Source organism: Penicillium verrucosum (genome assembly GCF_028828655.1).
Source record: "Penicillium verrucosum strain IBT 35672 chromosome Unknown utg000005l_segment0_segment0, whole genome shotgun sequence".
Taxonomy (NCBI): Eukaryota; Fungi; Ascomycota; class Eurotiomycetes; order Eurotiales; family Aspergillaceae; genus Penicillium; species Penicillium verrucosum.
In genome coordinates this window covers 459,449-483,023 of record NW_026643214.1, presented here as the reverse complement: position 1 = coordinate 483,023, position 23,575 = coordinate 459,449, and the positions used below count along the sequence as shown (strand labels likewise).

At 47.4% G+C, this 23,575-nt stretch overlaps 13 protein-coding genes across 13 annotated transcripts; 7 read left to right on the top strand and 6 right to left on the bottom strand.

Moving 5' to 3' along the window:
* Window positions 1-45: 45 nt before the first annotated feature.
* On the bottom strand, window positions 46-1,736 carry trm82 (putative tRNA methyltransferase; the record flags this gene model as incomplete). Its single annotated transcript, XM_057223751.1, has 3 exons — window positions 1,201-1,736; window positions 467-1,144; window positions 46-415 (listed from the first exon to the last, which is right to left on the bottom strand). Exons 1-3 carry the CDS (start codon window positions 1,647-1,649, stop codon window positions 46-48), a joined length of 1,497 nt encoding a protein of 498 aa, XP_057068891.1. The 5' UTR covers window positions 1,650-1,736.
* A 159-nt stretch (window positions 1,737-1,895) lies between these two features.
* N7516_011032 (60S ribosomal protein uL10) lies at window positions 1,896-3,494 on the top strand. The gene is made up of 3 exons (XM_057223750.1): window positions 1,896-2,010; window positions 2,087-3,138; window positions 3,385-3,494. Exons 1-2 carry the CDS (start codon window positions 1,958-1,960, stop codon window positions 2,970-2,972), a joined length of 939 nt encoding a protein of 312 aa, XP_057068890.1. The 5' UTR covers window positions 1,896-1,957; the 3' UTR covers window positions 2,973-3,138; window positions 3,385-3,494.
* Window positions 3,495-4,082: 588 nt separating this feature from the next.
* Window positions 4,083-4,277, bottom strand: N7516_011031 (uncharacterized protein; the record flags this gene model as incomplete). Its single annotated transcript, XM_057223749.1, has 1 exon — window positions 4,083-4,277. One exon carries the CDS (start codon window positions 4,275-4,277, stop codon window positions 4,083-4,085), a length of 195 nt encoding a protein of 64 aa, XP_057068889.1.
* A 1,639-nt stretch (window positions 4,278-5,916) lies between these two features.
* On the top strand, window positions 5,917-6,174 carry N7516_011030 (uncharacterized protein; the record flags this gene model as incomplete). The annotated part of the gene is made up of 2 exons (XM_057223748.1): window positions 5,917-5,931; window positions 6,001-6,174. 2 exons carry the CDS (start codon window positions 5,917-5,919, stop codon window positions 6,172-6,174), a joined length of 189 nt encoding a protein of 62 aa, XP_057068888.1.
* A 15-nt stretch (window positions 6,175-6,189) lies between these two features.
* On the top strand, window positions 6,190-6,393 carry N7516_011029 (uncharacterized protein; the record flags this gene model as incomplete). The annotated part of the gene is made up of 1 exon (XM_057223747.1): window positions 6,190-6,393. The coding sequence occupies one exon, from the start codon at window positions 6,190-6,192 to the stop codon at window positions 6,391-6,393; it is 204 nt and encodes a 67-aa protein (XP_057068887.1).
* A 1,705-nt stretch (window positions 6,394-8,098) lies between these two features.
* On the top strand, window positions 8,099-8,997 carry N7516_011028 (uncharacterized protein; the record flags this gene model as incomplete). The annotated part of the gene is made up of 3 exons (XM_057223746.1): window positions 8,099-8,646; window positions 8,694-8,771; window positions 8,835-8,997. The coding sequence occupies 3 exons, from the start codon at window positions 8,099-8,101 to the stop codon at window positions 8,995-8,997; spliced, it is 789 nt and encodes a 262-aa protein (XP_057068886.1).
* An 878-nt stretch (window positions 8,998-9,875) lies between these two features.
* N7516_011027 (peroxiredoxin family protein) lies at window positions 9,876-10,671 on the bottom strand (the record flags this gene model as incomplete). Its single annotated transcript, XM_057223745.1, has 5 exons — window positions 9,876-9,911; window positions 9,992-10,138; window positions 10,197-10,360; window positions 10,435-10,530; window positions 10,590-10,671. 5 exons carry the CDS (start codon window positions 10,669-10,671, stop codon window positions 9,876-9,878), a joined length of 525 nt encoding a protein of 174 aa, XP_057068885.1.
* A 664-nt stretch (window positions 10,672-11,335) lies between these two features.
* N7516_011026 (uncharacterized protein) lies at window positions 11,336-12,651 on the bottom strand (the record flags this gene model as incomplete). The annotated part of the gene is made up of 7 exons (XM_057223744.1): window positions 11,336-11,532; window positions 11,582-11,734; window positions 11,805-12,032; window positions 12,094-12,282; window positions 12,351-12,416; window positions 12,478-12,522; window positions 12,582-12,651. 7 exons carry the CDS (start codon window positions 12,649-12,651, stop codon window positions 11,336-11,338), a joined length of 948 nt encoding a protein of 315 aa, XP_057068884.1.
* A 951-nt stretch (window positions 12,652-13,602) lies between these two features.
* N7516_011025 (putative S-adenosylmethionine-dependent methyltransferase) lies at window positions 13,603-14,631 on the top strand (the record flags this gene model as incomplete). Its single annotated transcript, XM_057223743.1, has 2 exons — window positions 13,603-13,616; window positions 13,710-14,631. The coding sequence occupies 2 exons, from the start codon at window positions 13,603-13,605 to the stop codon at window positions 14,629-14,631; spliced, it is 936 nt and encodes a 311-aa protein (XP_057068883.1).
* A 520-nt stretch (window positions 14,632-15,151) lies between these two features.
* On the bottom strand, window positions 15,152-16,887 carry N7516_011024 (uncharacterized protein; the record flags this gene model as incomplete). The annotated part of the gene is made up of 3 exons (XM_057223742.1): window positions 15,152-15,674; window positions 15,729-15,984; window positions 16,053-16,887. 3 exons carry the CDS (start codon window positions 16,885-16,887, stop codon window positions 15,152-15,154), a joined length of 1,614 nt encoding a protein of 537 aa, XP_057068882.1.
* Window positions 16,888-17,587: 700 nt separating this feature from the next.
* N7516_011023 (TauD/TfdA dioxygenase family protein) lies at window positions 17,588-18,794 on the top strand (the record flags this gene model as incomplete). Its single annotated transcript, XM_057223741.1, has 4 exons — window positions 17,588-17,768; window positions 17,823-17,952; window positions 18,001-18,559; window positions 18,621-18,794. 4 exons carry the CDS (start codon window positions 17,588-17,590, stop codon window positions 18,792-18,794), a joined length of 1,044 nt encoding a protein of 347 aa, XP_057068881.1.
* Window positions 18,795-20,287: 1,493 nt separating this feature from the next.
* Window positions 20,288-21,444, bottom strand: N7516_011022 (alpha/beta hydrolase; the record flags this gene model as incomplete). The annotated part of the gene is made up of 2 exons (XM_057223740.1): window positions 20,288-21,154; window positions 21,211-21,444. 2 exons carry the CDS (start codon window positions 21,442-21,444, stop codon window positions 20,288-20,290), a joined length of 1,101 nt encoding a protein of 366 aa, XP_057068880.1.
* Window positions 21,445-22,203: 759 nt separating this feature from the next.
* N7516_011021 (uncharacterized protein) lies at window positions 22,204-23,430 on the top strand (the record flags this gene model as incomplete). Its single annotated transcript, XM_057223739.1, has 5 exons — window positions 22,204-22,502; window positions 22,560-22,744; window positions 22,797-22,835; window positions 22,884-22,971; window positions 23,028-23,430. 5 exons carry the CDS (start codon window positions 22,204-22,206, stop codon window positions 23,428-23,430), a joined length of 1,014 nt encoding a protein of 337 aa, XP_057068879.1.
* Window positions 23,431-23,575: the final 145 nt, after the last annotated feature.

Here is a 23,575-nt window from a genome sequence, read left to right as displayed (position 1 = left end):
AAATCCTAATTGATCATTTGCTGTACATTCATGAAAAGCATGCTTTTATTCGTCGTGGTCACCTCTCTTGCGCAGGTTGCCCAAATTGTACATCGAGTCATTGAGCTCTTTCTGCTGTTTCTCCTCTATTGTCGCAGCGAGAGTTGAGGTGCCTTCGGAGTTGATTTTGATGACCATGGAGTCCTCTACAGGAGCCCACTTTCCAGAACTGAGGTGGAACACTTCAAGAGGAGGCTGGGACGACGACTTCCAGGCACTTGTTGAATCGGATTGCCGCAAAGTATCCACAGCAACAAGGATAGAGCCTCTTGAATCAAGTCCAACCAGTTCAAGAACGTTTCCTGACAGCTGGAGGGTACCTTGCTGAGTTATCGTGTTGTCGCTTTCAAGAGTGAAGTAAAGAAGTTGTGAAGACCTGCTCTCAATGTTAGGAGAATTATAAATATTATCTGTTATTGGAACGTACCCTTCAAGTGCAACAAATATAGCCTTCATAGGATCGGCATTGTCTGCGGTAGCCTCAAGAGAAACATCCCAAATGCCGCGCACCGTAGTCTCTCCTTCCGTCCCAGGAAGCGGAACTTTCTGTAAGATCTGATTCTTGAGCCAGTCCCACACAAGCAGGTAGTTGTCGCCACCACCCGAGACGAGAACCTTGGGTTCGAATGAAGGGACGCACAGACTGCTAACAAACGAAGTGTGGCCAAAGCAGAACTGCTCAATTACATGCGCTTGGGGAACACCACGAGAGATACGGATGTGCTCATCACGATCCGCAGTCAGGATGTAATTCCGCTTGCCAACGGTGGAGTCCGCAGGTCGGGTAACGGAGATCAATTCGGTCAACAACGAAACGTGCCCGATAATGACTTGATGCTCAAAGTTCAGCACAACTCGTTCTGCTTGGTTGGTCTTCGACAGAGCGGCCTGTCGCATTTGTTGCTCCAATGATTCAAGGTTGCGTTTTGTGTGCACTGTGAGATTTGTGGCAGATGGCTCATATGCTTTCGCTGGGGCCTGGACCTTCACGTATTCTCCGCTCGGAATTAGTGGGAAAGTGTACACATCTCCGAATTTGTCGCCCGTCAAGATGTTGCTCTCATCGGGAGTTAGAGTAAGCGCAGAGAGCTTCTTGGGCATTGTACTATAAATGATGAGTTTGGCGAGCTTGCATATAGAAGAAAAAAAATAGTCACTCACCGAGCACTCAATTGCTGGAGTTTGCCTTCGTTGTCCAAACTCAGGACTCGAACACATTTGTCCTCGGAGGTCATGATCACTACATATTTGCTGTGGGCAACAGTCACGAGAGGAATGTTGGTCCAGGAGTTGGAAGCTTCTTTGTTCGAATCCTTAGGGTTTGGCCCAGGTTTGCCATCCTTCTGTTCCTCGGAGGTCGAAGACAGCTTCCTTCGCTTTTCTGGCGGGCCTTGGCTTTCAGATGCGGGAGCTGCGTCAGAGCTTTTATCCTCCGCGTTACCCTCCACATTGGCGTCTACGGGTTGAGGCCACACATCCAGGCGCTGACCACTGGATGCATCGTAAGAGTAGAGATTGCGACCAGCAGTGGCAATAAGGATATCCGATTGGCCCACTGACTGCCTGTTGACATATCGCAGACAATGGAACGGGTGTTGGAGACCGGCCATGATGAAGTGCTTTGATCCACAGAATGGGAACAATTAATGAGCTCACAAATGTGCCAACTGCGTACTAATTGTAGCCAATAGGACAACAAATAGTAGAAGTAGGAGCTCCCAAGATCCCTTTGATCGAATTCCAGCCATCTCTGTCCATCTTGGGCGGGTCTAGTTTTACGTCACGTGACCCACTAGCGAGCGCACCACCAAAATTGATTTTCCCGAAATCGGCAAGCTCTTCTTTTCTTCTCTTCCATTCACCACAACAACAACAGACTTTCCCTTAAACAACCTATCTTCACTGAAATCAAGAAGAAATGGGGGGCAAGTCCGCAACCAAGACCGCTTACTTCGAGAAGCTGCGTGCTCTGTTAGTTTCCCCTCAACGTCGTCTCGCAATTGACACGATTCCAAATTTCTAACAATTTTTTTCCTTAATATTACAGTCTCAATGAGTACAGCACCATCTTCATCGTCGGAGTTGACAATGTCAGCTCTCAGCAGATGCACGAGATCCGTATCTCCCTCCGTGGAGAGGCCGTCGTCCTGATGGGTAAGAACACCATGGTTCGTCGTGCCCTTAAGGGTTTCATCGCTGAGAACCCCGAGTGGGAGCGTCTCCTTCCCCACGTTCGTGGCAACGTTGGTTTCATCTTCACCAACGGTGACCTCAAGGCCACCAAGGAGAAGATCCTTGCCAACCGTGTCGCTGCTCCCGCTCGTGCCGGTGCCTTCGCCCCCGATGATGTCTGGATCCCCGGTGGTAACACTGGTATGGAGCCCGGTAAGACCGCCTTCTTCCAGGCTCTCGGTGTCCCCACCAAGATTGCTCGTGGTACCATTGAGATTGTTTCCGACCTCAAGCTCATTGAGGCTGGCAACAAGGTCGGTGCCTCCGAGGCTACCCTCCTTAACCTGCTGAACATCTCTCCGTTCACCTACGGTATGGCCATCACCCAGGTCTACGAGAACGGTCAGTGCTTCGGCGCCGATGTTCTCGACATCACCGATGAGCAGCTCTTGGCCGCCTTCTCCCAGGCTATCTCCACCGTCACCGCTGTCTCCCTGGCTGCCAACTACCCCACCCTTCCCTCCGTTATGCACTCCCTCATCAACGGATACAAGAAGGTCCTCGCTGCCGCCATCAGCACCGACTACAGCTGGGCTGAGATCGATGAACTCAAGGACCGCATCGCTAACCCCGATGCGTACGCCTCTGCTGCCCCTGTCGCCGCCGCCGCCACCTCCGGCGGTGACGCCCCTGCCGCCGCAGCTCCCGCTGAGGATGATGAGGAGTCCGATGAGGACATGGGCTTCGGTCTCTTCGACTAAGCGCTTCCTCGACGGGATGCGAATGCCATGTATTAGATTTACTTGAACCGGCGCTTGAAATAGCGACCGGGAATGAAACAACATGTCTTGGCAATGGATTTCCCTCGGAAACCTAGGACTCGTATGATGGACGTAGCTACGCCCATTGTTCGTTTCCACAGAATTGGTGAGTTTTCAATTATTTCCCCCTTTTTCTTCCCCCCTTTGCCCACACCACCTCACATCAACCTGGCGGATGATTATAAATTTTTAACCCCGAGCATTTACGCCCCCCTCCGGGGCGCTCTGAAGATTAAAACAATGCAACAACAACACTCTAATTTTTTGATGACGCCATGCCTTTACCTTCACACTTGCTTTTGACTTGGACTTTTGACTCCTCAATTTGCGAACAATTGCTAACTTGTGAAAGATTACAGATGCCCTTCATATGACCTGCGATAGTAGTGCCGATATGTTGTCGCCGTAGACAATTTTGTAGTTGGAGGCTGCCGGAAATCCTGTTCACTATCTCTATTTGAGCAACTGCCGTAATAGATGGCTGCTCAATGAAAAAATCGTTCTCCAAACTCTTGCTCCTGTTTGTAATGCTCATGTTGTACCAAGTGAGCCCACCAATACCTACCTATGTCTACCCAGTAGGAAGCTGAGGCTTTCACTGCCAAGAAGTTTTCATGAGTCAATGTCGCGGTCGCTGGGGATATCGGATTCCAGGATGCCAGCCAATTACGGTATCGTGTTTGCACATGGCCGGTACTTCGGCGGGTTTCAGCTCTGGGAGACTCCTGAGGCCGTCAAAATTGCTTGCATAATTTATTACGATATGAATAACTAGTTAGATAACGGGTTTTCTCTTCCGAGCCGGCTATATTACCTTGAGGCTCGCCTGTTTAGCCTCTAGGATGTCCCTGATGGACGTGACTGGAAATTGAGATGCATCAAGACGTTTCCATCGTGGTCCTTCTTGCGCAGAATGACAATCACTGTGAAGTCATCACTGTCCCGCAAGACATGTACAAAACAGCCTTTGGTAGACCGATCAAACGCGCTGGCTTGTCAAATGTATATCGAATTCGGCGATACTGTGACTATCTTCCGAATTATATGAGATCAGCAAGCTCTGCTGCTTGTTGTCACCGAGGAAAAGCTGGCGATAGTTGGTATCGGGACTGGGAAATCCTCGAGCACGATATCGTCGGTTGAAGGTACGGTGTTCTTGCGCTGGTCGAGGGGCTGCGCTAGGATGTTGAGGATGATATTGAGGACGGTCGATTGGACGGACGTCACGGTCAATGGGGAGGGCATGCTCAGTTCTCAGTGCATAGAGATATCCGTTGACCCCTGGCTGCTGCTCGTCTCTGGAGGTGAGCTGAGACTGAACACTTGGCGAGAAGGTGGAAGTCGAGAATCGACATGGTCGAGATCCGGGGCTGTCAAGACTAGACCTCCCAATAGCCCACAAATGGGCCCAAGCCCCCAGCCCCCAGCCCCCAGCCCAACCCGTAGTGGGCTATGGGCTCAGTCTCCAAAGCCAACTTAACCCACAGCCTATTAATAGGCGCCCGTCAAAGCCCATCAAAAGCCCATTTCTATACACAAATACACAAATTAGCTGATTAATGGCTGTATTTTATATATACTTTATTCCGTTCTGGCATTCATCTATGAGGAAGATGAGTCGTATGAAAATACTCGTCTTTTTACAACTACTGGTCCTCCCCAAGATCTACAGTCTCGGGGAGACTAGGAGACTCGAGTGCAGTCTTTGTATTGCTAGCCACTGTTCAGGCAGAATGGGGGTGATTATCGAAAAGACCCCATTCAAAAGTTTAGGCCTCAGGCCCAGACAAGCCACCGTTATGTCCAGCCTCTCTAACACGCGGATCTCCAGGAGGAAAGCTTCCACTAGAAGCCTGGCCACCCCTTGACCGGTCTCTCTGGCTCGGGGGCCACCAGCTTCGAAGGTACCACTGGATGTATGGCCGCCTTAAGATGCGATATCCCGCTGCCGGGTTGATTAGCTATGTCTCGCATGAGTAGGTCGAGATGATGTATACCTACTTCGAGGCGTCCATACAGGTAAAGCTGCCTTAGTAATACTTGCTTTACTTGCTTGACTACTATATGGGATATTGTCTAAGGGAGTAAAGGGACAATTAAAATAAGACAATACCATCTTATTAGCATACCTAGGACGGTCAAATGTGAATATATCTATCTATCCTCCATAGACTCGCGAAGTTCACAGCTAAAGCTCAACCATGACTATCCTCCTAACCTAACAAGTGAAACTGGCCACTAAATGGGCTATAGTTAGATGCTGAAATTGCTTCTCAATTGCGCCTCTAGTAGAGGCCTTACAATAGGTCAAAGCAACCATATATTCTAGGCGGAAAAGCAAAGTAGCCCCTTTAGCAAGATAGAGCTTTTAGTCACCAAGAGCGGAGATACAAGCCCTACAAGATAATATGGCCACTTAGAAATCAAGCAAAGTTAAGGTATTTTCTTATGATCTGGTTAATTTGTGTTGAGAGGGCCATAGGCTCGGTGAATACTCAGCTGACGACGACCTGATCGTAGCGAAAGAGACGTCGTCCTCACGTAAATACGAGACACGTTAACACCACTAAGCACTCAATTCTTGATCACGTAGCGCATTACCTCTTGATTAACTCTACCATCATTCCAAAGATCACCTCTCTTATGTTCTTACCTCGGATACTGCCCTTTATCCATTCAACGCGTGGCTCACTTCTCATCAACGCACTAGGATCGCAAAACTACCACCACCAACACCAACACCATAGCCACCACCGCCGCTTTTACCTCACTTTTACCTCACTTTCACCTTGCTTTCACCTCACGAGACCTCTTACTCTAGCCCCTCCCCGATCTCAATATCAGCCCCCTTGTACCGCGTTCATTTCGTTGGAGTTCTACAACCATGGGCAAACTTCGAGTTGGATGTCATGAACACCTTTAATGCCCAAACATGAAGCCTGCAATATTCTCGACTCCCGGATGACAGGCCGCCGGCTCTATCGACGAGGAGCAGGTCTTTGTCTCCAACGAACGAGGAGTGCAAGGTAGGCTAGAAGGGCGAGCCGGACTAGTTTTGGGCGCCGCTTTTCGTTCCCAGCAGCTGGACCTTGTGCTGGGAGACTCCCAGGGTGCCCTGCCGCCGTATCGTGGCTACTTGTGACAACCCGATTTTGTTATGAACAACCTTCCCTTTGTCAGCATCCGAACCGCCTGCACCGTCTCCCTTGGCCGTCCAAAACAGTCCACTCCCCCCACCGGAGAAGGAAACTCCCCGAACAAGAAGCGCAAAACCACCCACGAACCCGAAGTGGAACAAACCGTGGTGGAGATGTCAGACGAGGAGAGTGAAGCCTACGAAGAACCGCAAGGGGAGACGTGAACAGCGCCGGAATGAGATAGGATGGTAGTTTGTAGCCGCATTAAATGCCCGCGGGGCAAGCGATGCAAGTAAAGTAGGCCGCTAGTTCGGACGAAGCCAAGGTCGTGGGAGAAGCCAAGACAGACTGGGTATATGAGCATGACCTACATAATGCACTTGTGAGCTTTGAGGGTGGTCGCAATGAGAGACTCTTTCGACGCCAACTAGGTCAGATTTACGCCACCATGTTTGATTCTCGTGCTCACACATATATAGGCCAAATTGCGGAATAAATGTTTCACATGCATCTCAAGTATGGGTTTATGACAACGTACAACCAAACAATATTCCTTCGAAAGGTCGATGTCGGTCGGGAATGGGGGCTAGAGTATTCTCCTGCAATCCTTCACAGCGCGGTAGAGAATATCACGGACCAGCATGTGTCCCTTTGCCAGAGCCTTTTCCATGTTGGGCACCTGGCCCTAGCAAATTAGGATTTTGGTATGAGTACTGGCACGCGGACGCAGAGGTGGACAGAGAGATTATCTCGAGAGGCTAGATTCTTTCATACAGCAAATTTGCAATATTGATCAATCATTATCTCTCTATTGAGACCGGTCTGAATGGAGTGACCCTCAGTCAGAGCTCGACGGCGTGGAAAATAATGTTCACCCTTGTAGAATTTAAGTAAAAGAGATGCAAAAAATATCCATCTACATACTACGCACCTGTAACCCGTGTATTTGACCTCTGCTCACATCCGTAGCAACATATTTTCCCAATACAAGACCGCTGAGCAGTTCGGCGCACTCAAGCATTCGATTCATCACTGAACTCAATATGCGCCGTAGTCACAGGCTAAGCACCATTACCAGCAACCGACTTGTAATCTCCTCGTTCTCATGATCAATGCATTTCTGAGGATCGTCGACACGTCACGTCAAAATCGGTTTTCATAATTAGTGAGAGCTTCGATCAATAGTTGTCATTGATGTCTTCGAGGCTCCGGTCTACTGTAAAACACCGAGCTTTGAGCCTGAGAGTGGGCAGTGGACGATTGACTTGGCTCACCTTTTCCTGGATAGAGGAAGCAGAGGACAAAAGGAAGTCTACGTTGTTGACCGTTAAAACAGTACCTGGTCTGTACACAGCATCAAGAGCCTGTTCGAATACCACGCCTGGGTTTCTCCCGTTTTATCCTTGCTCGATAGGAGTGCCTATCGACAGCGCCTGAGGCACTGCCAGTGCCAAGGGACACGATAGGAGCTCGGCTTTTCTGTTGATTTGTGCTCTCTCCTCTGGTAGGCTTTGACCTGTCTGATTTGTCGGACTACTTCGAGCATACCTAGCCTCCCGCTTCAGCAAAGCCGACAGATCGAAGCGTACCGGGGAACCAGAATTACGACCAAAGCAGCCACCTAGGGCATCAGTAAGGTGATGAGCATAGCTGCTATGGCTAATAGTTGGTTTCTTGTATATCTGTGTTGTGCTGGACTGTTTCAGCTGTGGCTTGGGTGACGAAGGGAGAAGACTTTCAAATGAAGGATATAAGGTGCCATCCCACCCGCTACAACCTTAAAGTCTAGGCAGTAATACCCACCTAGGTTCTCCTGTCACTTTCTGACTCTCCCTTTCACCTCTTTATTCATTCACCATCTCTAACTCAGAACTCTTCCAGAAACATTTCTTTTCTTCAACTTCGTGATTCTTCAACTTTCTTACAACAATGTCGTCCCCATATTCGCGCTGGTTCCACCAAGGGACAGACCCTGGCACAATCATCACCCTCGATCAACCTGGCCTTTCGAAGTGGAAGATCCTCGAGGAGCTCAATGAGCATGACTTTCAGGCTAGTGATGAAATGCGTCGTCGCCATGGCCACTACTCTTATGCTACGGCTAAACTGATCTGTTGCGACCCAAAGAAGGCCTCCAGGAAAGCCTTCATGCGGGTTTATCTTCAGGTTCCTATTAAGAACACGGAAATGCAAGATCCGAAGACCAGATCCCGCCAGGCCACAACATACACACCCCCAGAGTTGACTGCCTACCAGAAGGTTACTCGTGAGGACTTCAGCAATGTACCAAAGCTCCTAGGATACAAGGTCAGCACTCAAGATAAGTCAGGGCTAGTTCCAAATGGGTTTGCGATCTGGCTGGCGTGGGAAATGGTCCCAGGTTTACGCCTCGGTAACAAGATTGGGGACGATCCATACTGGACTCTGTCCGCTGTTGAGAGGGAACATGTCCGCTTGGCCTTTATGGAGGCTCTTCCGTATGTCGATCCTCCCGTTTCCTGATCATGCTAACGACAAACTTTAGTCAGGCGCTCGAGAAAGGGTATGCACCTTATACGTCCAGTCTCTCTAGGCTAGTCTGGCATAGTCAAACAGGCACACTGTATGTTCTTACACGTTGTGTTTTATGTCAAACAAGTGGACTAACATCTTCCGTTCTCTTCAGTTACTTTATCGGTTACTTCTACGGCCTTGACGACGAATCTAAAGACCGGGGAAACATCAAGATCAGTCCTAAGCACCTAGCGTGCTATGGCCTCATGGAACCCTCTTCTAATGAATGGTGCAACAAAAATTGGGACGGAGATACCACAGGCTGGAAAAAGTAGCTCATAAGAAGGGGGAGTCCATCTAGCACATCCCTGTCTAGCTTCATCATTGCTCTTGATAAAGGCACTTCTTTAATCTAATATGAATATGGTCTGCTAGTACCGACAGCGACTATTGTCTAGAGGACACTACCTTTCTCCAGTTGCTGGCGACGCCGTTGATAATACTCGGGGCTGCAGATTTAGAATAGCTCAAAATAGACAAGATTCGACCAAAGAACGTGGGAAAATAACAACTGAACGACGAAAAGAAACCGTAAAGACTAGAGTTCGGAATGACCCAGAGAGTAGTAAGACACCTCTCTCTTTTGATGCAAGCCATCGAGCACACCGATTTTGATTTTGGTGGCTACAAGTTGATTATGTCACTGATCAATCCACTCTCACTCTACAAAAACTAATTTTGTAGTTATTAGTAGTAATATTAAAGCTTACTGATGCTTGAAGATGCCTGAATACTGCAAGTACTTCTCAAGCTCACCAATTAATCAAGACTAAAGTCGAAATACATGAACTGTCTGGGAACTTGACAAAATGCTTTCTGCAAGAGGGCTGGCTTGGGCCTAGAGTTTGAGAATATCAGTTTCAACCCCTCCTCCGATGTATGGTACCTAGACTTTGTATAGGCAAGTTGTCTTAACCTAGGTTTTAAAGTAATAATTGTTTAAAGGCAACGATCCCGTTTTGGCCAGATCGTTATTTTTCAATAATGGGAATGGAAAGATGAACTTTGTATACTCAAAACTTTGGAGATTCTCTGTGTAGGTAGTTAACTCAAGTCAACTCTCGAGTATGATCAATGGGGTCACAAATCAGGCCCTTATACTCTCATTTCCCCTTAAATCAATCTGGGCCAACAAAATAGACAACCATAGAATCTATAAAAATGGAAGAATGGATTCGGCTCCCGAGTTCTGCGCAAACAAAGGACAGCTTGGATTAGCTCTATACTCAATGTCGGAAATAGTGACTGAAATGACACGGAAAATATTACCTGGATATTGCCCCGTTCGGTCTCTTTCTGTGCATAGATAACCTTTCCATGGTCGATGACAATGGCATAACGAAGTCCCCGATGACCCGATGGTTCTGCCCAATTAATACTCTTCGAGAACCCGACATTTGGATCAGAGAGGAATATCTGACGTCAAGTGCGTTAGCTGCGTACTAGTAGTATTTGCCAGTCTCAGAAGCCATACAATATCGTTATTCGTAACATTATTTGCTTTCCCCCAGCCACTCATAACATTTGCATCGTTGAAGGAAATAATCGCCACCAAATCGACACCTTTTTTCTTAAGTGCGGGAAGATTTTCAATGTAATTGGGGAGGTGAAGACCGGAGCATGTCCGGGTAAAGGCGCCTATTGAAGATGGGTCAATTAATTTTCTGCATACATGTAACGTAGAAACAACGGGAAGTGGGAGAAGAACATACCAGGAACAGAAACCAAAACGACCTTTTTATCAGACCATTCCTTCGAAGCATTGTAAGGGATCGCAACCCCACACGAGGTTATAGAGCTCGTTTCCTCTGTCCAGGGTATGTATCTGCCATCAAGGAGCGCTTGTTAGCATACACATGAGCTTAACTATGAGAAGTAGAGAGATGGGAATCTTGCTGGAATACGACATTGTCCGGGAAGCTGTCGCCAGGCTGCAATGTAGAATCCATGGTAAAGCGGGACCCAGTTCTTGTGTGTTTCTGAAAATGATCGCTAGTAACGCGAGCTGGTGTGAGAAGCCTCATATCATAGTACTTATATTTATTCAGAACACCTTCGGAATGCATTAAGGGGGAGAAGTGAAATTGCCGATCTCGGATATTGTAAGCGCCGATTAACGCTCACCCAAAAATGGAAATGTATTCCTGTACAGATGAAATGGGTATCGTGTTGAAACATATGGAAATAAATAACGGGGTATCGTGTCCAATAGGACAGACTTCAGTCTACGGACTTTGTATCCAAGGTTCAGACCAGAAATGATCTGCAAACGGGCCGAACCGGGTCTCGAGAGCGGGACCCTCGGGCTGCTTACAATACCAAAATTGCGCTACATAGTTTCATCCGTATCCACCACGGCTTGGCCTCACTATTCGCAATCCGAGGATTAAATTGCTCTTCAAACACGTAATTTCACCAATACGGCTTGTTCGAGAGCGCCTGAGATCGTCCAAAGGACTCTTTATGGGCGAAGCGTATTGGTGGAATTGATATAATTTACGAATCCATTAAATATTATAAGAATTCTTCCATCTTATTCCCTAGAGCATCTTATTCCCTAGAGCCAAGACGTTGTCGGCTACTTGTGTAATAATTCGAGTTCAACGCCCGTATCTATGACAACCATCGCCGCAACGCCTCATATGTGCTAAAGGTAACAGCCTGGCCAATACCCACTCGCAACACGCGAGGTAAAATCCCTTTATATAGAGCCCTGTAACCATCATGACGCACAATATCCTGGAACGTGTGAATGAGACGAGACAGCCCCGATTCATTTCCTCTGTTGCCACTTTTCTGAATCCGGGTTTCTAAAGGATCATCAGCGATGCTTTTTATGTATTGTAGATAATAACATACTCAAGGTGTCAATTGGCGCATTGGCCAAAGGACCAAGCGATCCGGCTAGAAAGCCATTCAAGCCAGTCTGCCAGGATGGTAGGCCAGAAGAATGGTACTGCGGCTGGTTGTCCACCAGAGCCTGACGGATTCTTGTGTAGGCGAAGAAATTCACTAAATGCACAAATATCAGAATAAATGCCCTTATAACAGCGTAACTTAGAAAGCAAGATTTGACACTTACCAGCTTGATTTGTCCCTTGGCGAGCCGCTGTTAATCCTATGCCCGTCCATAAAACCTTGACACCCTCTGTCCGTACAATGGTGTACAGCGCCTCTGGCGTATTTCTGTATCCCACAGACACGGCACCACGTACACCATCTCGTGGCTTCGTAGTCTGTAAGCGAATTTTGAGAACCTCTGTTGGAGTTACAACAAGAACTGCCTCTGTAATTCCTGCAGCTAAACCGGCTGAATTGACAACAACATCAGGATACTATTTTCTCATTTTAAGATCCTGTGCGCAACCTACCAAGGATTAACCTTCCTGAGGTGAGAGCTTTCTCATCAGGTCTTTTGAGGATAGTCTTGTATGTTTCGAAACTGGTGAATCGAATAGCCATTTTAGGCACGATCCCTAGAAGAACTGCTCCAAGGCCGCGATAGAATGCCATTGGGGCCTGGTGATATATTGATTGTATTGTTCTCACCAACGTTTTGTCTGAAACGCCGCTCATGTTCTGTTAGAGTCGACTGTGCTAGAAATATGAAAAATGTGACTTCTCATACCTCCGGGTTTCTGTGAGAGTAGGGTCGCTGTCGTGTTCTTGGTTTGCATGTTGACTTTTATAGTATCTGATGTTCGTCAGCATTAATTGGTACAGAGCACATTATTTTGTCAAGGACACTCAATTACCCAGTGGGTGACAGACCAATGCCTCCATCATGCCTGCCAATGCGCCTGCATATGGAAGCTAGACTTTAGCACTACTCCTTATACGTTGATTTTTGGATTCATACCATAGAAGGCCGTGGTACCTGGTGCCATTGAGATGGTCTTGCCGGGCATCGGCTGTTTCATAGTAGCCATTTTTGGATTCCTTTTATGATCGAGTGCTGGGGAAGCACTTTATAGAATGAGCGAGGAGTGTTTTGATAGAAGCAGAAATACTACTTGCATTTCAATGGCCAAGATGCCCTGGTGCAAGCGCGTACCTTTTATTCAATCATATTAGTATATACAAGAATACCTAGGCTCGTATACTCAGCTGACCTTGGAATAAGATGATCAGCAATTTGATTCGGATAGATTGTTGTAAATCAAAGATTTGATGTATTATCGAGAAAATATGTGGGCTATATATATAGCGAGAAGATCAAGTCGATTTCCAATAAACTTGGTTTTTCGTTTATAAATTTTGGGAATTCTTCTCAATGATGCGATTGTGTCCCTGATCTGACATGCCTCGTATCATAATATTTGAGTATTTGTTTCTTTACATACATTCCGTTACCGGATGTTTAATTAACTCTTGGTTTCCACATACTTAAAAATGAGTCTGCCTTATTATCGGTCCGGAGATATCTCCACCGCAGGGCTGGTCGGGACGGCACGGCACATCCCGCAAAAAACTCAATCAATACTCTTCAGCGTCAGCGTAACGTTATGTACAACGGACCCACATGGTACTGTCCCTTGTACGGAGTACGGGCGACTAAGTAGTATGCCATCTACCCTTGTTGAATGCAACTGGGCTGGAAATGAAACCTTTTGTGAGGAGTCAGGATGTCGATCTCAGTAAACCCGGACTAGCTTCGGACACGGAAGTAACCCAACTATCCGTGTAGACGGCGCGAAGGATCAGGCTAGCACTCCGTAATTCGCTTGTGTTTTTCCTCATCCCATTTCTGTTTGAATTTCTCAGCCATCCGGTCTCCCCTCATTAATAATTCCCTGTCAAATTGGGCCCCCCTTTACTGCCTGGAAAAAGCAAAAAGGAAAACAACAACAACAGCAAAACCCAACCATTGCATAACAATCATGGCGTCTTTCTTGTGAGTCTGCCATTCTCGGCTTGGCCTGTGTATCTCCTGGTTGAATCCTTTGGGTTCTTTGAGAAAGTATCAGCCCTAATCAGTTCGGAATAGGAGCAAGTCCTTTGGCCACAAAGGCTACGCCGCTTTTCGACCCACCTACCCGGCTGAACTGTACAAAGCAGTCCTGTCTTTTCACCAGGGCTCTCCAGATGCCGCGCGTACACTGGCTTTAGATCTTGGCACCGGGCACGGTCTGGTAGCCCGCGAGTTATCCCCTCACTTTGGCCGAGTGATCGGCACCGATCCTTCAGCTGGAATGATCGCCCAAGCCCGTGAACTGTCAACGTGTCCCCCCACAACGTACCCCAACGTGAGCTACCATCAAGCCGCAGCAGAGTCTTCCCCATTTGTGTCCGACCGACGGGTCAGCCTTGTGACTGCCGCCCAGGCTTCCCATTGGTTCAACTACCCGACGCTATGGCCCGAGCTAGCGCGCATTATGCAGCCCGGGGGTACGTTGGCCTTTTGGGGGTACAAGGACCACGTTTTGGTGTCGCATCCCAAAGCAAGTGAGATCATCGAACACTTTGCCTACCAGAAAGATCCTGCCCTCTTGGGAAGCTACTGGCAGCAGCCTGGACGACGCATTGTGCAGGACAAGCTGCGAGCTGTGGTGCCCCCCGCTGCTGAATGGCGTGATATCACGCGCATTGAATACGAACCTAGTACGCAGGGTATCGGCAGTGGTCAGGGCACACGCTTCATGAGTGCCCGTATGACTCTAGGTGCAATGGAGGAGTACATGCGCACCTGGAGCTCATTCCACAAGTGGCAGCAGAAGTTCCCGGACCAGAAACGTCGTGGAGAGGATGGAAGTGGTGAGGGCGATGTGATTGATAGGATGATGGATGCTATTCGGGAGGCTGAGCCTGGATTACGGGGAGAAGGATCCAAAAACAGCGTGGATTGGAAGGCCATCGAGGTTGATGTGGAATGGGGTAGTGCTTTGGTCCTAGCACGTAAAGGGCCATGAGCTGTATCCTTTAATGAGCGGCCCTTGTCTATCTACCTATCTGCCTATGTTTATTTATTTTTTGCTGTTTACAATCTTTGCAATCATTTCTATAAGTTCAAGATAAACAGGCAACAGTAAAACATTGATATAACGAACTGAAGACAGCATTTTAGGTCAATGTATATCAGAGAAGTTGGCTTGACTTCATTTTTGGTAGGATAGTGTTTCATGGTCCCAAGAATAGAGTGAATGATTATTTACATGTGTTACCAAAATATGCGCCGATCAGTTCGTCAACCCCACTAAAGGAATCCTTCGGCGTGAAGAATCCTTCGGCGTGGAGATATTAATTTGGAAAAAATGATATGTACTTTAGTGTTTACGGGTGGCGGGCCGCTCGTGCATGTTTCACCGGGGGAATAAGAAATAGCGCCCTCTTGGCTATACTTGTGGTGGTAACCCGATTGGGAATACGGCCGTTTCCGAGATCCCTCCTTTGTCCCTCCATCTATCTAGCCTCACAAGTCCTTTTATTTGGTCAATTTTTCAGGACACCCTTTTCCGCATTCGATGTGGGCTCTGCCGTAGTCGGTATAGGCTGCGGGGGCGCAGTCTCATCCTTTCGCTGCAACCCCTTGTCTTGAATGAATACACAGATGACCAGACAGAAGCCCATGATAGGTGCCATGGAGATAAAGACAGTGCGACTGGCCTTGGCATACGCGGCCCGGATGGAATTCTGATCCGCTGTAGAGAAGTCACTGAGCGAGGGCAGCACATAACTGTCCCTACTGAGATAGCTAAGATCATCTGGGAGTGCCTTGCCAAGGGACGTCTGAAGGACTAGACTGGAACATGCCAAGCCGATGGCACCGCCAAGTGCACGGAAGAAGTTGCGATTAGAGATGATCACAGCTCGGAGATCCTTCGGTGAATGTGCTTGGATGGCGATTAGGCAGGGTTGGAATACATTGCCAACACCAACACCGAGGATGATTAGGGCCACGATGATCACTCCTAGAGAAGTGTCTTGCTTCAAGGTGCAAAGTACACTTGCTCCACTGTATGTTACATGTAAGCAGAGGAGAAAGAAAAAAAAGATTCGGGCCACGTACACTGTCCAACAGATGAAGCCAAACCAGATCACTTCCCCGTATCGTGAGTAATGTGAGATGTAGAATCCGGAGCAAACAGAGAATATCATCTGTGAGATCACCAATGGTACGAGGAGGGCTGCAGATACCAGTGGAGTCACCCCGCGCACGTTCTCAAAATACAGCGGTAGGAAATATAGCTCGGCATAATAGCAGTAGCCGAAGAGGAGATTCTGCACCAAAATGGCAGTCACGGCAGGGGTGCGAAACATCGATACTGAACATATAATTAGCTCTCCGGCGCTGCTGAAAAGGCCTTTGCAGCATGAATAGCGTAAAACTCACACGGTACCATTGGCAGCTTAGCAACCTTCCACTCCACCAGGATGAATGCAATCGTGGCCACTCCACCGACGGCAAGCATAGCGATAACGAGAGTAGAGTTCCAGGCGAAGTAAGACCCACCACCTGAAATGGGGATCAATATGCAGATGATTGCAATGGATCCGGATACCAAGCCCCAAATGTCGATCAATTTCGCTCTTGCAAGGCCATTCCCTTTGGGCATGGAGGAAGGCAGCAGGAAAAATGAACCCACAGCGCAGAGCAACATTAGAGGGCTGATCAGATAGAAAAACCCGCGCCAAGTAGCGTGTTGCGCAAATGCAGATGACAGAAACGGACCAATCGTATTGCCTAGCCCGATACAACTGCCCAGGATACCCTGGTATCGGCCACGTTCCTGTAAAGTAACGATATCGGATACAATCATCATTGTCAAGGAGTTGATTCCACCAGTGGCAATACCTGCTATACCACGAAACAGGTAGAAGGCCCATGCAGTCTGGGCAGTTGCGCAGAGAATGTCCGCAATGGCAAGTAGCAGTACCGCAGATAGATACACTTTCTTGCGGCCAAATATATCAGACAGGCGTCCGTATAGTACCTGGAACACCGTATTCGCAATCATAGAGGAAGTACCTGCCCAGCTGATTGTATCTCGCGCATTCAGCTCCCGTGCGATAGTGGGTAAGGCCACACCCACTCCGTTCTGATCTGCATAAGCGATAAGAAACGCGATGGCGAGAGTACCAAACACAACCAGGAGTTGGGTGCGGGGCAGCAGGTTAGTCTGATCATGCACAACGACTGGGGACCCTTTGGTGGTGCTGGTAGCCATAATCAAAGAGATCAATTTGGGTTCCGCGTAAGTGAAATAAAGTGATAAAATCAATTGCTGAAAGTGAAGATAAAGATGCAGTCTTCATCCAATTTGGTTGCTCCACGGCGCAGAGTCTTATATGGTCTGCTGAGGAATCCAATGTCGATGGTTGACGACGGTCATCTGGAATCTCCCGATATCGGATATAAGAGCGCGTCGCCAGTAACGGCGTTATTACAATATTGGTATTGTGATGAGACATACATCCCTGGATTGCATTTTCAACGCTAACCGAATATAGGAGTATGCAATAAATGCAATAAATGCGGATATCTCGACTACTATCCCAGCCCCTGCAGACACTAGGATTTTATGCAGAATGTCTCATCCTGTCCCTTAGGCAGGCAGGAAACGTCAACGTCTAGTTCCAACCATATCCAAACAAGCCATACTTCCCCCCTCTATCGCCATCCTCCCTCTATTGCCATCCTCCGCTTACCTGAGGTGGGGTAAACTCGAGCTGATGATTGATTTCCTTTTCTTTTCTTCTTCGGGGGGTTTCGAGCAGACTGCTTAGTGATTCACAGGGCGACGGGAAACATATAAAAGCCACCCAGATGGCCCACTAAACTCTCAGATAATCTCATCATATTCTCTATCTTCTACACATCATCTTCCGGTTGAATCTACAGTGTTCCATACTCCATCCTATCTCAAAATGCCTATCGAAGACTTTGTCACTTCTTTCCCTGCTCCACTTACGTTGGGTACTTCCATTGACCACTGGAAGTATGAGGACCTCACTCGAATCCTCGGCAGAGTGTATAATGGCATTGATTTGGCCGAGGTCCTTAACGCTCCCAATGCGGATGAGCTCCTTCGTGATCTAGCTGTTACCAGTGAGCATCCGTTAACTCTAGCTCCAAATTAGAATGAAAACTCACTACTCCCAGTCTCTCACCGTGGCGTTGTCGTCTTCCGGGACCAGAAGAACCTCACTTCAGACCAGCAAAAGTCCTTCACCCATCGTCTTGGACAATTGACTGGCAAGCCTGATGAGTCTACTATTCATATCCACCCCATGTATGTACCCACCATTCAAGCCATGATATCATAAATTAACACCCACAGCAACCACACCGTCCACAAAGAGGGCGAGAAGCCCGATCTGGAAATGTCTACAATTGCCCGCAACCCAGAAAACATGCTTTCCAAGCAGAGTGGCGTGGTGGCCGGCAAGAAGACGTTGAAGAAACAAAGCGTTGCCGATGGCTGGCACTCGGATATCGCCTTTGAGCGCATCACATCCGACTACACCACTCTAGTCAACAAAGTTCGCCCTTCAACCGGTGGTGATACAGTTTTCGCCAGCGCCTATGAGGTCTACGACCGCATTAGTCCCCCATGGAGAGCCTTTCTGGAAACTCTTACCGGCACTTTCTCTCCCGTTGGCTACAGTCCTAACCCTGACCATACTCACCTCTACCAGGTCGCTAGAGGCCATCCCAACAATGTTGACCAGTCGCTGACTGCTGAGCATCCCATTGTGAGAACGAACCCGGTTACCGGATGGAAATCCATCTTTGGTGTTGGTCATCATCTGCAATCTGTGAATGAACTGGCTCCAGATGAAAGCGAGCATATCAAGAGTTACTTAATGAAATTGATTACCGACAATCATGATCTTCAGGTAAGTATTCCGCGAATCCCAGCATACTTCATGTGACGATATCTGACTTCATTATCTTTAGGCCCGTATCAAGTGGGAGGTCGATGATCTGGCCGTGTTTGATAATCGTGCTGTCTACCATACTGCTACTTACGATTACGATGAGCCTCGGGTTTGCCTTCGTGTGGTTGCTGTCGGTGAGGCACCTGCACTAGACCCTAAGGGTGTGTCTCGCAGTGATGATCTTGATTTGTAGATATATCTTTTGCATGCGATATGTTTCTTTATGGCATCAAACATGATACATAGTTGCATGAAATCATTTTCTCTTGCTTAGATTGATTTTTACCCATTTTTAAACTTATGAACAGTCACGTACCTACGTCAGCCTCTGTTACATCGGGCGAGGATCGAGCGTAAATAGCGCGAACGGGGTGCGATACAACCCTGAACTATTGTAGAAAGCCAACTACGTGAAGATTTTCCTTGGGGGAGTACTGGCAGAAATGCATATTGTGTGACTCTCAATAGTAGAGAAATCGACAATTCATTGGGCTGCTGATCTCCTTCTTTTTCCTGGATAGACGATCCGTTTGAGAGAATTATTTGGTCCACAAGAAAATGTCAAGGATCCGGGCAATGCGGTCCCATCAATCCTCGGTGTCTCTTATAGGCTATGCGACGCAGGTAACAGCTATGTCTATGTATTCGGTTTCAAGATTACCGCAACAGCCAATTGACGAAGTCAAATTTCGACTAGAATTTGACTGTTTTCCAAGTCCACTTGATTATAGGAATGGTGATCAAGAGAATGGTGATCAAGAAGTTGGTCGGGGAAGTTGATCAGGCCTCACGGTGTTTAAGGTCAGATCCAATTATTCAAGTTTATAACCTTTGCCGACTTTACCCTATCTGGCCACCCATCAAGGGCCGTTAAATTCCCGTGTAACCGTAGTGAAAGCGTGGCTATGTGACCTGGAGATATATATTTAAAACACGATCCTTCTTCCACATTCGCTAAAATCCTCTGGAAGCCAACGGGACAAAATATTGCAGGAGTTACAGTAACAAAACTTACAAGTACAAGAACAATTAAAAATCTTCACAAGTTGAAAATACTACGTCGATGTAGGGTCAAAGTTCAATGAGGTTCGCGGGTCGACGCAACCAACACTAAAGCGTTAGGAAAAGGAAAAGTTGTTGCGATCGTGGCCTTAGGCCACCATATTAATGCCTCAGGCATAAATAGGAAAAGCATATATTTCAAAGTGAGGTCACGTGACAAGCCCTACCCTGATTACGTTATATCCGCATTTATCGACTAATCAGAGGCGAGATCCTCCAATCCAATAACCGAGTATTTTGGCATAGTAGTAAGGAATTTAGAAATCAGTTATTTGCTTCGCTTCGCCCAATAAAATAAAAATAGATTCGAATAGGTTATTACTAGGTTATGTGGTTTAACCCATTGGGGTTTAGGTCGGATGCTCAGACCCAAAATTGGTTCTGCCGAAGTCTAAGCCTTATAAAGGCGCTTCCTGCAAAGGTATACTTGTTTCACGTGTACGGCCTGTCAACCCGGTAAGATAATACGGGCGTTGCCTTAATAAAGGGGGATTTGCGAATATTCTTATTGGCTTACTTTTCCAAAGTCACAATAGGAGGTTCGGACTCTGTCTGATGAAGCTTAACTGAAAAGGTAGACAAGTTCATTCGTGTCCAAACAAACAAAGTTTCATATCTTACAAATTACATCCGCTCCATCCACCGCTGTAGAACAGCAGCAACTTGCAAACTGTTTTTCTCCATGAACACCATATGCCCATTTCCATGAATACCGATATCTGCCAGCTGGAGATGTTGCGCGGGAACGCCGGCCTGTTTCAGGAACCGGACCGTGCACCAGTCATACGGCGCATGGTAAGACGATTCAGTCGTCAGGACCAGGGTGGGCACCTTGGCGAGATTGACAAGCTGTCTCGGTGCGGGGGAATCGGCCTGAATTACACAGTCGGAGTACGACGACGAGTTCGAAGGGATGACGTGTTTCACGAGGTCAATTGGATCGCTCACGGCGGGCGAGTAGGTTATAGGAATATCGGTAAGTCCGTAGGCGCGCGTGGAAGAGTTACTGAATACGGCGTCCTGGAAGGGAGGGCCGGTCGGCTCGACCGAGACGATGGAGTGGACGAGTTCCGGTCGCACATCTGCAATCAGCAGCGGCATGGCTCCGCCCTGGGAGTGAGAGAGGAGGATGACGGGGGATCCGATGGTGTCGAGTAGGGCGGCGCCGGCGGCCTGCACGGTCGATTGCTGGTAGGTTGCTGAACTGAGGAACTCGACTGTCGAGGAATAGTATGTGTCGAAATTTCGGTCGCCCATGATGCCTGTCCCGTTCCATTGGGTGTGTAGGGCCGCCTGTGGCCAGAGGTTGTATAACTTCGGTGCGGTGAAGCGCTGCTGCAATAGCTCGGCACTGTAGGTGCTCATTGTCCCATTTCCAGGGAACCAGGCACTGCGGCCGCGGAAGGTTTGATCGATAATGTAGCATGCATATCCTTCAGAAAGGAAGTAAGAGGCCCAGCCTTCTCCTCCGTCAGGCTTGTTGAGCCAATTCTGTATCACGGTTAACTTCTGGTAAAGGGGAGGAGGGGTTCTTCAATGATACGTACGGTGCCTGTTTGAGCTTGTCCATGGATGAAGACAATTGGATATGGTTTGGTCACACCCGTGGCTGGAGTAAGTTTTTCCACGTACATCTGATCCGCGAAGACATGTTGGCCAGCACTATTCAGGATATATTGTCCTCCAACATACATGTATGATCGCTGGGCTGGCACTTCCCCGCACCAGCCTGAAGCTGCGACAATTGCGCAGATCAAAAATAATCCTGTCTTTAGATGCATCTTGAGAGGATAGGGAGTGAACAAAACAAGCATAAGGTTTATCAGGGGTTGAATTTATTCTCCGGATGCTAAGATGGTTTTTCCGAAGTTCCACCGATGGCGATGGGTTCCAAGGATTCAATCTCGATTGGCCTCATAGGGAACGATCTCTGGAAATATAATGTGGCCCGGGGGGGGCCAAAAAGTGGAGAAATGATCCGTATATCACTAAGATTTATAGTGGCCAGTGTTCAAAACCCCTCTAGGTGGGAGTTGATGCCTTAGTGCCTTATCTAACACTATACAGTGTATGGTAAATTTATTGATACTATATGTTGTAGCTCACTTTGTACATATGTATGCGGATGAAAGGCTTCATTCTTGGAACTTGCAAACCATAGTTAAGAGAATTAAGGGTACTATGATTACTAAGGCTTTTGTAATAGAAATTCAGGTATTTTGATTTTTCTGCCGTTCCAGAGTCAAGCATTCAGGCATCAAATAATCTATAAAGGGGGTTTTGAACCCTGGCCACTATAAGTCTTCGTACCCATATACTTTGCCTAGTGAAATTTCAAAGTTCACTTGCGCCTCTTCCAATCTCTTCCAAGGTTCTTTTAATTGTCTAAAATTAATATGATGAAACCTTGGAATACGACCAATGGCTGAAAAAAAATCATCACTTTTTGATATAGTTCGCCCCCGTCTCTTGTTCTGTCTCTGTCTTTTTTTTTTTTTTCCCTCCTTCCTCCTTAGGCTTCCTAAATATACCAAAAAGCCATGGATTACACCCTCATCATTCTTTGGGTGTTTACCTGGGTGACAGTCGCCTTGGTAGTCCTTCGGCTGCTGGTACGGAAGTTGAAAGGATTCCAGTTCGTCTTGGGCGATTATCTCTCAATGGGCGCAATTCTCTGTGCTCTCGTACGCCTCGGCTTGATCCACGTTATTCTCATCTGGGGAACAAACAATATGTCATCCAAGCTCAGACATACGACCAATTTCACTCCCGAGGACATCCGCCGCAGAGAGATCGCGAGCAAATTGGTACTCGCTAATCGAGTATTTTATAATTCCTAGTAGGTTCTGAGGTTAAATCATAGTTTTGCTATTTCCTTTTCTTATAATTCTTCTAGTCTCTGGTTGCAAAAGTTCGTTCTGCTCGATACCTACCGCAGACTGCTCAAGCACCTTCCCTGGGAGAAGGTCACGATGATCTCGTATATCGGTATATTCGCAGCGACATATGCTATCGTACAGATTGTGACTTTCACCGAATGCGATCCCTTCAATCATTACTGGATCGTATTGCCGGATCCTGGTATTCCCTTCCCTTATTTTTCATCTTCGTTGAACCTTCTAATACAATGCAGGTACATGCTGCCAGGCACAGCTCGAATTGATCGTCCTCGGTATGCTTTCTTGGAACCCGTTTGAAAGTGATGCCTCTAACATTGTAGTCTCAGGTGTCCTGAATGTCATCACGGATATCATGCTTATCGCGTTGCCGATTCCAATTCTGGTCCTGGTTAAACGATCCGCTATGCAGTAAGCTTGACCCGACCTACTTATCTATATGCATCTTATTGACATATTACCTCTAGAAAATTCCAGCTAGCGATCCTCTTCTCCATCGGCCTATTCATCGTCGCAATCACTATCGCGAGATTACCTCAAAACGCCAGAAATCCTACCGCCCAAGTGAACAGAACGACTTGGGCATCCGTTGAGTTACTCGCTGCTGCTATCGTAGCCAACGCTCCCGTCCTATACGGACTACTGAAGGGCCACAGGGAACGGTCCAAGAACGCCGCATCAGAACCGGGATCGACTGGGCCGTCTTGGCAGGGACTTCAAAAGAGATCAGCAAATGGGCCCGAATTCGAAATGCAAGGGACTCGTCGCAGTAAGAGAGGGTCTCTTCTCGGTTCAAATATATCATCCAGGAATTATTTGGAGATCGATGGTGAGAGTGGTCAATCGTTGACTCGAAGCCTAGATAAGTAGGAAGTATAATAGACAATGCTCCGAGCAGAACAAGATTTGTGATGAATTATTGAAAAACTTCAATGGTGGTAAAAGATAGTAATAGTAGAAATTGGTATAAAGATAGTTATAGTTATTATCTATAATTCTTTTCATAGGTGAATTA

Excerpts from the sequence above, each read along its gene's own strand:
- N7516_011032 (XM_057223750.1), top strand. The coding sequence starts at position 1,958 with ATGGGGGGCAAGTCCGCAACCAAGACCGCTTACTTCGAGAAGCTGCGT. Across the intron at positions 2,011-2,086 it reads TTCGAGAAGCTGCGTGCTCT|TCTCAATGAGTACAGCACCA; the intron begins GTTAGTTTCCCC and ends TTAATATTACAG.